This window comes from Sinohyriopsis cumingii, chromosome 6, assembly GCF_028554795.1.
Source record: "Sinohyriopsis cumingii isolate HCF-2022 chromosome 6, ASM2855479v2, whole genome shotgun sequence".
Taxonomy (NCBI): Eukaryota; Metazoa; Mollusca; class Bivalvia; order Unionida; family Unionidae; genus Sinohyriopsis; species Sinohyriopsis cumingii.
The window spans coordinates 45,360,108-45,373,361 of record NC_142966.1 but is presented as its reverse complement, the minus strand read 5'-3'; the positions used below and the strand labels follow the sequence as shown (position 1 = coordinate 45,373,361).

General features: G+C 31.8%; 1 protein-coding gene across 1 annotated transcript; it reads left to right on the top strand.

The window, feature by feature from the left end:
* Positions 1-3,556: 3,556 nt before the first annotated feature.
* On the top strand, positions 3,557-11,513 carry LOC149796837 (uncharacterized). The gene is made up of 6 exons (XM_089960654.1): positions 3,557-3,601; positions 4,962-5,008; positions 5,350-5,448; positions 6,340-6,420; positions 6,994-7,096; positions 11,457-11,513. The coding sequence occupies exons 1-6, from the start codon at positions 3,557-3,559 to the stop codon at positions 11,511-11,513; spliced, it is 432 nt and encodes a 143-aa protein (XP_089816780.1).
* The last annotated feature ends 1,741 nt before the right edge of the window (positions 11,514-13,254 follow it).

Below are 13,254 nucleotides of genomic sequence, written 5' to 3'. Positions count from 1 at the left end.
ATGATACATGATATGGATCATAGTCATATCAAACACATTTGCACAAAACAAACTAACATAAATTGAAAATTACGTGAAAAATTAATGTTGTTCCCTCTCACAATGTGTGCGTCATAGCAATAAACACTGTCTTTGCTTACAAGCCAGTCACCTGGTCCTCTTTTCTTGTTTATCGAGGAAAGCACTATTCTTTTTAGGCTGCCTCAGTTCCAAACTTCTCTCAGGATTTCGGACTAAAGAATTTCGACCAAGGTTGTCATTTTAAAATTACATTACTTCCAGAGTGTACACCATAATTAGAGTAGATAGAGTTTCCTAAATTATCCCAAGACAATCATATCTTTCGTCAGATTTTGGTTAGCCTAGAATCCTTGAACTAAGTTCCATATCAATTTCCCTTTGAAAATGATAATTTGACATAGGTTCCAATCAATCGGTTATTGCTGGTAGCTCAAATGTTTACTCTCTCAGTACAGTGTTCAAATCTCAATGACTCATAGATGCTAGCCTTTCAAAATTAACAATGACATAGGGGCAGAAAAGAAGAAAGGTCGAAGTACCCTTCACAAAGACTTTTCTAGCGTAAATGTAATGAAATTTTAATGCTAAATGCGTTTATCTTTAAGTTCAATACAACTCAAAATTCGACACTTTACAGCATCTTTCGTTTTATTTTTCTCTCAAGTACATCTTTTCCCACCATTAGCTTCATCTCTTTTTCCGTCAAGTACCGTCTAGCGTGGTGTCTCATCCAATGGTCTTTTTTATTCTCTATGCTGAACAACTTTTTCATATCGTGTTGTGTAACAGAGTATATAATCCTTATGGCATTTTATTGCGTATTGTGTTATACGATGATTTAACTCGTCTCGTGCTCTCATGTGCACGAGTTTCATGTTGAAGGAGACAACACAAATTATGAACCATGAAACGGGTTAATAATACTAATAGGAAAGTAATAGTTAGTAATAAGCTAGTTAAGAAAAAGAAACGCATTGATATAGTTTCCCTCAACTAAAATGAGCCATATCACACTAAAAAGGTACGAGTATACAAACAGTCACGATTAATCGGCAATTGATTTATAGACATGGTAAATCTTGGCAAAGGCTACCGTTCATTCAATTGAACAGTTTTCAACCAGTACCATGTATATTTCATGTATAGGTAATGCTTAAAGTTGGCTAATTTTTATAAGTTATAAAGTTAATGTTTACATTACTAACTTTGGTCTATGCTTGTAAGAGCTATAGGTCAGTCCTGTGTTAAAGCTCATCAGACGAATATTCTATTATTTTGTTTTAAAAGGTTCTGTACATGATTACTAGTAACTGATGTTTTGTATCTAAGTTCGTTAAAACGCAAGCAGATGTGCTCATATTGAAAAGGTAACATATAATGATTGAAAACATATCACGTACGAGATGATCTCAATTTGTTATTCTTTACAAAGAGGCAATTCTGTTCTTATTTCACGCTCACTATCGCTGGTTATCAATATGTGTAGCAGAATGACATATACTTGTAAAGCATCCCACGCGCTATTGCCATCTGCTTCAAAATTATGTTGTAAACTGCCCTGCTTAATGATGTGCAGATCACATCAGTATAACAAAGTCAACCTTCCGTCTTCAAAGGGAAAAGAAAATACATACATATTTTGAATACGAAACATTAACACCTTGTAGATTTTAAAAAAGACGGTCCGGAGTAATAAAAGGCCCCCAATTACCACTATTCCAAGCATATAACGAAATAACAGAACATAATTTTATCAATTGACTGTAGAAAAAATATTTTTCATATTTCGTATTTCATTTTTGTGAATTTTCCAAATTAATCTACTTCGCAAAATGTACTAGTTCACGGACAATAACATTCTACTGTCTAGACAAAAATTTGCAAATGACTGCTCTGTTTGCAGTTTCTACAAATGTCGCTAGTTGATGCGCAATATTGATGTCAGTTTTGGTGACGTCCACTCCAACTTTATTTGTTCTCCTTGCACTAGTATGTTGGTGTCTAACTTGGTGCCTTAGAAATGCTTATTGTTAACTTGCTTATATCGCTGTGGGCTATTAGTTTTATATTTGTATTTACGACACGTAGAGTGTTTCATATGCTTTCTGCTTCAGTGTTCTGCATCCTTTCGTTTTCCGATACGGAGCCGGCGAGTTTCTAATATGTACGATTTTTTTATTTTAACTCTTCCCGTAATATATTTATCCCCGTCCCTCTCTAAGACCCTCTCCATCTCACTCTAGCTCTCATGCAGATTAAATTACATTCTTTGTGACGATTGTATTTAATGTTTCTTCAAAACTGCTATTTTTGTAACTAGTCCATGCATATCCATAGACTGCATGATCAATTTGTTATTGTTGGTATTTTTCATTCCCCTCCCTGTCTCATCCTTTGGCTTGATCTGGATCGTTAAATCTTGTTATTTGGATGTTTCTTGCGCTGAGATTTGGAGTGGAGCTAGATACATAATCGGTTATAATATTCTCTGCTACTGACTTCTTTCTAATTTCACATCGAAGCTTTTGGATCCACGTAATTATTATTCCTAGATTCGTGTTCCCGCTCTTTAAAATGCTGATTATAACCATACCAGTGATTGCCCTGTTTCCTTGTATTAGATATGGTGTTGTTTGGAAGAAATGGAAATGATTCAATCTGTTAATTATGTCTAGCCATAAAAGGTATGTCATTGTAATAAATTCATGAAATATTCGTTTTCTATGATAGGTTGAATTTATAATTGGATGCGTTGAAAATAATCGCTTAAAAGTATGCGTGTACTTTGCTTATGCAATATGAAACAGACTTCCTTTTAAACAAATGTTTCTGCAGATATAGTAAAGGCGATACGCATTATGTGTGCATGTTTAATGATAAGAATGATATTGATGGGGGTGAAAGACCTTGTTCTAGAATTAAATCAAATGTGTCGTAAACAACTGTTTTCTAAGCATATGTAGACCAAATGTCGTACACATAAATTAATGCATTTACATGTAAGAAAATTAAAATTTCCATCACGTATGCTAATATATTTGTTTGAGTTTTTCTGGAATACGAGGCTTTGTATTATGGATCAGATTTTAATTGGATCAATCTGTAAGGAGTTTGCACGCCTAAAGGAAGGCATACAATAATGCTTGTGTTAATATGAAATAAATGAAAATCAATTCAATTTCAGAATATTTTTCGAGTTTGAAATTGCCAAATGTTTCGCTGCGATTATTGATGAATTAAACTATCAAAGATCCTCCTTCACAGCACTGTCTATATCTATCTCTGACACTTTCTTTTGCACTTCAATAATATCGCTTTGCTGTCACTTAAAAGAGACGGTCTGTTTCTTTCTATGATTTTTTAAATGGGACATTTTCGTTTCATATAGATTTATATGTTGCTAATATATAATGTGAAGAATCATATATGTAGAATGTGTTATTTCGTAACACCGTTTCTTAATAGGTTTTAATCTGTAAAACATTGAGACGGGAAAAATATATTCGCAATCACTTGCGAGAAAGGGAGAAGAGATATGGAGATTGACAGAGGCACGAGCGAGAAACAAAATAAGAGTCGGGTAAAATAATATTTTAAAACCAAGACAGTCTATTTATTGCAAAGCTCTCGAATTCTTTGAAATCATCTGCAAAAATAACCTTTTACATTCAAACAATTTTAGAGAGATAATTATCAGTCTTGCAAGATGAATGCAAATATATCGTACAATTAAATTCACTCAACGTAACACTGAACATAGTAACATCGGTGAAATCTTGTCGGGGCAATATCAACATCCAAACTTTTACCTCTGTCGAACAATGTGTAGGCAATCCAAATATCATATTTTGTTCTGAAATAATTAAATATTTTTTACTTTGTTCCATCTTCCCATATTTATGATATTTGGAGTAAATACAAATTGTTTGAATGCGGGTTTACTTAACATCTGGATATTGTCCTTTAAATATTTAAATATAGGAACAAGTATAATCCAATTTAGCCTGCATTTGCAGTTTTAGATATGTATGTGCTCTACCTACAAGATTAACAAATCTGTTTATATTAAACGTGCAGGGATATGATATGAAATTATATTTCGTAGCGAATAATATAGCTTGCAATAGGAGATATCCATTTTATTTTTATTTTCTCTGATTTTTCTCTCTGCTTGTTTCTTCTCTACTTTTATCTTTCTCTTTAGTGATAGCCAGCGTTTATATTTTTTGACATGAGAATGTGTAAATAACCGTCGAGCTATCTTAATGAGAAAGTGTTCATTATAAATATATGATATAATATCAGATTTTATTATACTGTTCTACTTTCATAATTTTGATGTGCAATGTTCACCCAAATTTGTTAACGAGGGCGGAATGAGACACGCTATCGCACATACAGGCGAACAAATACACACTAAATTACACCTTCTAGTCCATATTTAAGATCCATGGAGTGGATTTTGCATCAGCTATAATTCTTTATTAAGACTTAAATAGTTTTAGAACGCTTTCCTGTCTTTTATTATATAACCACTTGTTAGACTGTAATGTATTAGATTGTCTTTCAAAACTTATCTAATCTCCGTGAGTGTACCTAATAAAGGATAACTCGGAACAGCAGATGTATGCATTTATGAACTCATTTCTGTTTGCTCTAATGTATTTTAGAGGTCGACGGTGTTTTTCGATCTTTGAGACCTGACACTCCTCTGTGATAGACTATCACTCATTTCCACTTCCGCCTAATGAATATATATGAGAAACGTTTATAATATTGCATACCTAATTACACCGATTCTCCGAGCGATAGATTGATCTGTTTGACAGTCTTTGGTAGGTATTGCGGAAATGTCTATAATTTTGCTATGACTCCATTATTATATAATTCAATATGCCGTGTAGTTCCTATATAATCTTAAGTCAGCAATACTTTCCCAGGATAGTTCTAATCAGGAACGACAGAACCACTTCTACTACAATGGCAGGTAACTAATTCACAGGGAAAATACTTAATTTTTGCACGTTATTCATTTGACATATTAGCGTGTTTGCCAATTATCAAAAACTTCAATAAATAGTTATAACATTAAGAAACATGTCAAACATATGATTCATAACCCTATTTAGCAGTGTATATTCATTTAAATTCTCAACATTGTTATATATGTTTAAGGCATCAACGAGTCAGACGTATTCATTTAACAATATTTTCTGATGAATAGGAAAGTTTGGAATATCAGGGGAACAAATTTCTGTCCCTTTTATATTAATTTAAGTTAGAAACTTTAGCCAGGTTATTTATTTATATATTTTGCTACTTTCCTAGGCTTGAACACGTTGTTAGTCCTCTGCATAATTGCGTTGCTTTCAACAATCGGCATGGTATCCGGCTTCATTGGGGGAGGTGGTCAGAGCGGTTTCGGAAGTGAGTGCCTTATCATTAACTTTCAACTCTGCTGAGAAGTTTCATGCATTTATATTAATACCCGTACTATTATTATACATTTCTTCTGACAATAATTCATTTGTTAGGCAGTAGCAATGCTTCATAAGCATGAGTAAATTATGTCTGCTCTTCTACTACCCCATGACTGAGAGAGAGATCTAACGGAATATAACATGATATTTTGTCTTGATTATTTATTACATGGTGTGATATTATTCACAGTAAGTAATATTCTACATTAATAAAGTTTCAGTCTTGTAGGCAAGAGGCACTGAATATGAATGTTGCCTGTCAGATTATAACATTTTGGTCACTTTAAATGGGAATCTAATTATCTCTATTTTTCTTGCCAGGAGAAATACTAATTAGCAATGTAAACTGATGATCTTAAAATGAATGACGATTTAAATTACTTGATTTTGTTTGAACCCTAACACCAAAGACATGTAAAATTCAGTCACCCACATTATCATATCTAAGAGTGATTTCATTTTCTCTTTCATTTGTTTCAGATCTTAATATTCGATTTACTTGTTTCGTTTCTTAATGATCTTCAATCTTAAACAGCAAACTAATAACAAGACGTTTAGCAACAGGTCAGCATCGATTTAAATCATCGCAATTTAAAATGTTGGTAAATGGATTACTAAATACGATTATCGTCCCTTTATCTGGTAGAAATGTAGTATCATAAACTACTTTGCATAGACATTACGCAAACGTCGATATTAAATAAATTTCGGGGATACGTACGAAGCAATATTTGGAATAAGTTGTGAAAATAGCCGAAATAGCTTAGGTTCTGTAAAGTTTAACACCTTTCAGACCCGCTATATTCACTTTGTTATTGCTGCCTCTTTCTCATTGCAGTTATCTTCCTGATTATTATCCTCATAATATTTATGCAAGGCTCTCATCTTGGAAAATAGAAAGCAGACATGGAAGATGTGGGTAAGCATGTTTCGTGTATATAAACTACGAAGCGTTTGCTATGAATATAATCACAATTTCCCGTAAACGTACATAAAAGAGAACATCTAGAACTCGCAATCATTTGTCTTTTTAGTCTCCAAACCTCTGATGTTTTAAAATGGTGATTACTTTGTGTCATTGCCTGTGATTTTGACATTGGGGTCTTTAGAAGCAAGTGTCCGAAGTCCATGAATACATCTATGTTCTTCCGCTAATGGCATTTCTACATCAAACATTTACAATAGCATAGTTAAGCTTCCTGTTTTTAGGTTATACAGAGACGTTGAGATAATACAAACAATACCTATCCTTTGTCTAGCATTAAATTGTAATCGTAAATGAGATACACGTACATTTTAGTGCTTTTACAACCACCATATAAATGAAGGTAAAGAAGAACGTGGTCTTATATTAACATGCATTTTATACACATGCATTGTCTCGTCTAAGTAAATTAATCTAAATATAGAACTTGTAACGGGGTGTATGTAAATAGAAAAAGGATTACATCTTATACTATGATGGCTAATAAATGACTTTCAATCTTTGCAGGAATACCATGTTTCATAACTGGAATCGGCATGAAAATTGGAACCTTTATAAGCAGAACTTCCAGACGTACAACAAAGACAGACTGTTTCACGTATATTCAAATGTACAATTTGTAATAAATTACTTTGGATTTGGAATATTATTGTTCTTTAGATTATTTTAGAAATGTCATAGAATTAATTGAGATGATTGCACAATGAAAATGTTTCTTTCTCCCTCTACCTGTCATATAGTTATTTAACGTTGTACTTTCCTATGGACTAACATTTATCTACCGTCCTTCCGTTTCGCTGCTTAGTCATATTACGGCCTCTACTGAACTTAAATTTGTTCTCTTTATAGTTCGACTTGTCGTGAATCGGATTTTGCGTATATATTGCCAACATAAAAACTATTTTGCCACTGTTATGAATTCGCTATATAAAATGGTAACGATTCTCAGGTTATTAAATATATCTTGTTACTATTTTAGTTTCGTCTTCACCAATCCTCCATTCACGTAAACTCTTGACTCAGATTACATTCTATGGAATAAACAGTAGTACTTGATAAGGAAATTGGCGTAGTATGTACAAATATATCGGTATCTCTATGTTTTGTGCAGAATGAGTTACCATTGATAAACATAAGAATAGAACAGGACCCAATTCATAGCTTTCAAGAATTCACATGCTTTAATTAATTTTCAAAATCCAACTTGTGAATATAAGACACCATGCATGTTTATGGGGACATTTAATAGAACAAACGATCTAAAACTAAAAAGGTATATCAATTGCCATTAATGATACGGTATTTGATGTTTTTGATGTTCTGGTTTTTAAATACCTAATATGTGATTTCCAGAATACTTGAATAAATTATTCTGCAAAATGTCTTATTCCTATAATCTAAGATCTAATTTTAGCAGCAATTTAGAATTACCAAATGCCTTGCATAGAACAAAGGAAGTCTACATATTCTGATTCTAAAACATGGAACTAACTTCATGCTTACGTTAGATCTGCTAATTCAATTAAATCATTTAAAAAGAATAAAAATATTTCGATTTACCGCGAAACTCTTTTCTAATTTATCACTTGTTTCTTTTTCAGATTTTATATTAGTAAATTTATAAACGTATGTATAAAATATCCTTTACATACACTCATTATGAACGTCACTATACCGTTGTACTTAATAATTTCTAACAGAAAAGTGTAATACAAATGCTAGCGGTACTAAATGCCACCTTTGTTGAACAACCCTAAAAAATTTTCTACGGGAAGTGATCACTAAGTGCAATATATACATGAATTTCTTGCTTAACGTCACTTCAAAAGATGCTTATTAGAGTGGTGACGTAACAATTCATAAGGGCAGTTGCAACCGACCTTCACAATCCACTATGGTATATATTTGACAACGTGGCAACTTGTATACAATCATTTTCATGCCAAACCAACGAATACGAAAATTCTCGTGTTACATTTGAGGTGTCCAGTCGATGGATTTAAGGATATTATTTGTATTTAACTGATTGAGATACATTGATTAAATCAGGATATATTCATCTTCTTCTTCGTATTATTATTATTATTATTATTATTATTATTATTATTATTATTATTATTATTATTCAATTCGAAACAAATCTCACACAGAAAAAGTAACAGAAAAGGATAACAAATATAATAAAACAAACTTGAATTTCTGTATTGAATGTGCTGATGTGCGGGTAGTCTTGGATGAGATGATGTGCAAACATTTTGGATTTATCACAATCATATAATCCAGAATGTCCTTGAATGAATTTACAATAATACCAAAATAGAAAGTTAGTCCGAAATGTAAATAAGCACTATACAATTCAAATAAATAATTTTAAATACATCATTTGTCTCCTATAGGTTAAGAAAATTTAGAGCTGATCGTAAAGTTAAAATGAATGAACCTTATATAAAAATCCAAGTGACATAAACATGACGAAGAAGAGGGTTAAAAGTTCGATTTCAGCCCCTCGAAATTCAAACATCTGTCAACAAACTATTTATAACTTACAAACAAGGCACGATATGCCTTCTAGAATATTCTAAGATCAAAATGACATTTCAACATGTTTACAGTATCCTGACGACGATCCTAAATTGATCTATCCAAATCGATTGACAATTCTTTTATTTCAATTTAGTAATATGTTATACATTTCTCATTGATAACAAAAGTCGCAACTGTTTGCAAGTTTTGTTAACAATTAAACACCTAAGACAATAAAGACAACACCAGATCCGTGCAACTCTGGACATAATTCAGTATTACTGTCAGTACTCTTTTTGATCGAAACAAACATATTTTACAGCATTTACACGAAATTCGAATTATTTTGAATGTTGATACCAAAGAGGTGGACCAGACATCAGATAGTTCTCTGAACATCCAGTGTAGCGATGAGCGTCATCAACGCATTTAGTCAGAATCATTTTATATTACTTTTTCTTATTCCCATAATATTATATAAAGCATATATATATATATATATATATATATATATATATATATATATATATATATATATATATATATATATATATATATATATATATATATATATATATATATATATATTTCACTGAACATTTAATGTATCGATGAGTATCATCAACGTATTAAGACTGAAATATGTGATATTGCCTGCTTTATTCCCAAAATGTTTAATTTTCCGCACTGTATTTGCCTAGATGTATATATACAGGAGAACATTATATGGGGAGCCTAGATATTGTTTTCAATACACTATTTGTATATCAGCCTAATAAGAGCCTTGTGCATTACAAAGAACACATCATTTTATGTTCTATTATCATGTTTTATTTTATTTATCATCTGTTTTTTTAAAGTGAAACAAAATTCACAATGTTATCATTAAATGGTGATGCAAATACGTAAAATGATTTTGTAACGTCGTTAAGACGATGTAATCCAGTAATTGTTTTTTAATACTTCATACCTATCTGCTGCTCAAAGCAGCGTCCTCTCATGATCCCTGCCAAATCGTTATATCCAACTGGGTGTAATCTAGTTGCTTTGCATGCAAAAACAATTATGGAAGAGATAGTTATTGGCAAGAAATGTGTCTTAATTTTGAACATATACAGGTTATGTTTCTCCTGTTTATATATATATATATATATATATATATATATATATATATATATATATATATATATATAGAGAGAGAGAGAGAGAGAGAGAGAGAGAGAGAGAGAGAGAGAGAGAGAGAAAGAGATAGATAGATAGATAGATAGATAGATATATAGCTCAAAACAGGAGAAACATAGCCTGCATGTAGGCATTCTTTGAATTGTCCATTAACACATAATGTCAGATCCAAAGCCAATATCCTGATGGCACTGACATAAAATCTTAATGATACGGAAGGATATTGTATAGTTTCTAATGTAACCTTTTTAGCGTTGGGCATAAACTTACTGAAATACTGAAATATCTTACACTTATAAAGAACGATATATACAAGTGTAAGAGATTTCAGTATTTCAATAAGTGAATACCCAACGTTAAAAGGTTAGAAACTATACAATATCCATCCGTAGATATCATTAAGATTTAATGTCAATGCCATCAGGATATTGGTCTTTTATCTGACATTATGTGTTAATGGACGATTCAAAGAATGCTTCTGTAAATCATTAATTTACAAGTATTCTGAATGACTCAATACTGATTCATTAGCGAGATAATCAAATTAACGCTTTGATATGAATCCATATAAAACAATTTTCCTCAGCTAATAAGGTCGCTCAAACTGTCCTAAAACCATTGGCACTAACAGTTGGCGTCATTTGAGTCATCTTTGTGTTTATATGATTTATATTTTCTTAATTCCAGGTGTATTTAGTAAATATCTCTCCTTCTTTAGTGAATATTTCCTTGGACATAGCTCTCACTCCTTTCATATTTTCCTTCAAATATTTTCTAATGTTTTACTTTTGTCTTCAAGTATTGTTGTTCCGTTCGAACTGTCTGTATTGTCTAAAATGATTATATCTGCACTTATTTAATCTTCTTACTACTGTTGCGTTTTAGTCTTTAAATAAACCAGACAGTATTTCATCCAACCACAGCATAATTATGCAGTAAATATATCAATAAAATCCGACTCAAAACGAAATTTGTTTACGTAATCTGGACAGTCTACTGTTCCAAATCAAATACTTCAAATACCTGCTCCAAACTGTGTTGCAGTAAATATGGGAAACTCTGCAATCATTAAGCCTCTTTTCATAATAATATCTCAAAAATGTAATGTAGTGAAAGTGACATTTACGGTTAAGATGGATCATGTATTCTAGGTCTTCTCAAACCATTACTGTGTGTACCACAGCAAACAATGTGACATCACATTCATTGGACACCTATGCTGAAAAATGATTTTGTCTTTATAAAATGTTCTGTTCATTTTTCAGATGGGTGCTTGGTATTCCATTTATAATTTGTTAACAAGGATAATCGACTTTTACTAGTTCAACTTTGTTTGAGACTATTTTCTACGCACAATATATGAAAGGTTCACCGTACGTTAGAATTAACGAAATAATTCAGTGTTCGATTATTATTCAATGAAATATGTTCTGTCATAACTGGATATGAAATGGTTCTGATGTCAATATTACACTGATAATTTTTATATATCGTGTAGTCACCGTTTACTATGTATTTTAACTGCATATCATGTGAAACATGTAAGTATTCTTCAAAATACGAGATATATACATCGATTGTGTCGTGTTATACTAGTATTTCAGAGGTTCAGCAACTTCTGGAGACATCAATTATATACACTTAATGATAATTCTTAAATGTTTCTAAACATTATGCACATATCACTTATACAATTTATTATTTTGCACACATTTATATTAATCCTATTTAAATAGTTTATGGTTAGAGAATCAATTTACATTTGATTGACAATTTCATTTTATTAATGAAAGCAAGAATTATTATTATTATTATTATTATTATTATTAGCATACATTTGATTTGTCTCTCCGTGGTCTGAACACTCTTCTGTTTCACTCAGAGGAAAATGTATAAATAGGTGTTGAAAACAAGTTCACCTACAAACGAATTATACTGACTAAAATGAGCTTAATGCCCAAGCGAGCTGCGTCAAGAAGCTGTCCTCTTTACGGATAGCTCCCTGAACAACTATCTCCTGTAAGGAACAATACCTTACAGCGGGTTCTGACCAATCAAACCAGGTATTGATTATATGTTGAGAAATACACATACCAATAACCAAACGAGTAAAATCAAATTTTGTATAAATAATAGTGTTATAGACCTACTCAGAATTGATTATGAATACCATAGCGACATTTATAGCTTGGTTATTCAAAACGTAAGGTAGATAACTCACGCTGGAGACAATTTCTACGGCTATTTCAGATGCCTGGGCTAAACATCGTCAGAAGCAGATGTGGATCAGATAATGGCTTTGGGAATTGTATATGAATGGCCAATTGGCAGCGGCAATATATTATGTTTTAGCTCACTTTTGTGGAGTACAAAATGCATCGTCCCTTGTTATAAGCGATATGATATAAGCATCTGCAAACTGTATTCTAAAATTTCTCCAATGACTACATGGGAACATTATTACCGAAAGCTGTAAGGGATTATGAGGTAAGATAGTTGATACATATGGAATATATATACAAAGGGCTATCTTTTGATTATAATCTCAAGGATCTCTTGTGGATGTGATGTTAATGATATCAACTGTAACACACTTAATTAATGCGCTGAAATAATGACTGATATTGACAAAATTACAGCAAAATAAAATGAAAACAGTAAATAGAAATCAACGCCTATTTGAGATATCTCCAGGAAAACTTGTTAAAGACCAGTCATGATTCAGCAGAGAATGTATAGTCGCTGAAAGCAACGCCTTGAGACTTTAACAAACAGTTCATAATACAATGCACAACAGAATTACTTTAACAGTGTAAACTCTGTTGAAATATGTATATATCTTCTGAAAGAAGGAAGCAAAAACAACAGGAATTCGAAACAAAGATGGTTTTTTATAGACACGATGCTGTTAAAATAACCATAATAATTAAAAATATATATGTATTGGCATGATTCTCTTAAAATATGTTATGGTGCATTGTAGAGGGTCGGAGTATTTGTACACAAATCAGCATTGACTCCAGTAGTAAAACATGCTCAATAGGCTCAATACAAATATTTTTT

Coding starts and splice junctions, on each gene's coding strand:
- LOC149796837 (XM_089960654.1), top strand. CDS start 3,557: ATGGAGATTGACAGAGGCACGAGCGAGAAACAAAATAAGAGTCGG. Junction 5,009..5,349: donor CACTTCTACTACAATGGCAG/GTAACTAATTCA, acceptor CTACTTTCCTAG/GCTTGAACACGTTGTTAGTC. Junction 5,449..6,339: donor TGGTCAGAGCGGTTTCGGAA/GTGAGTGCCTTA, acceptor TTCTCATTGCAG/TTATCTTCCTGATTATTATC.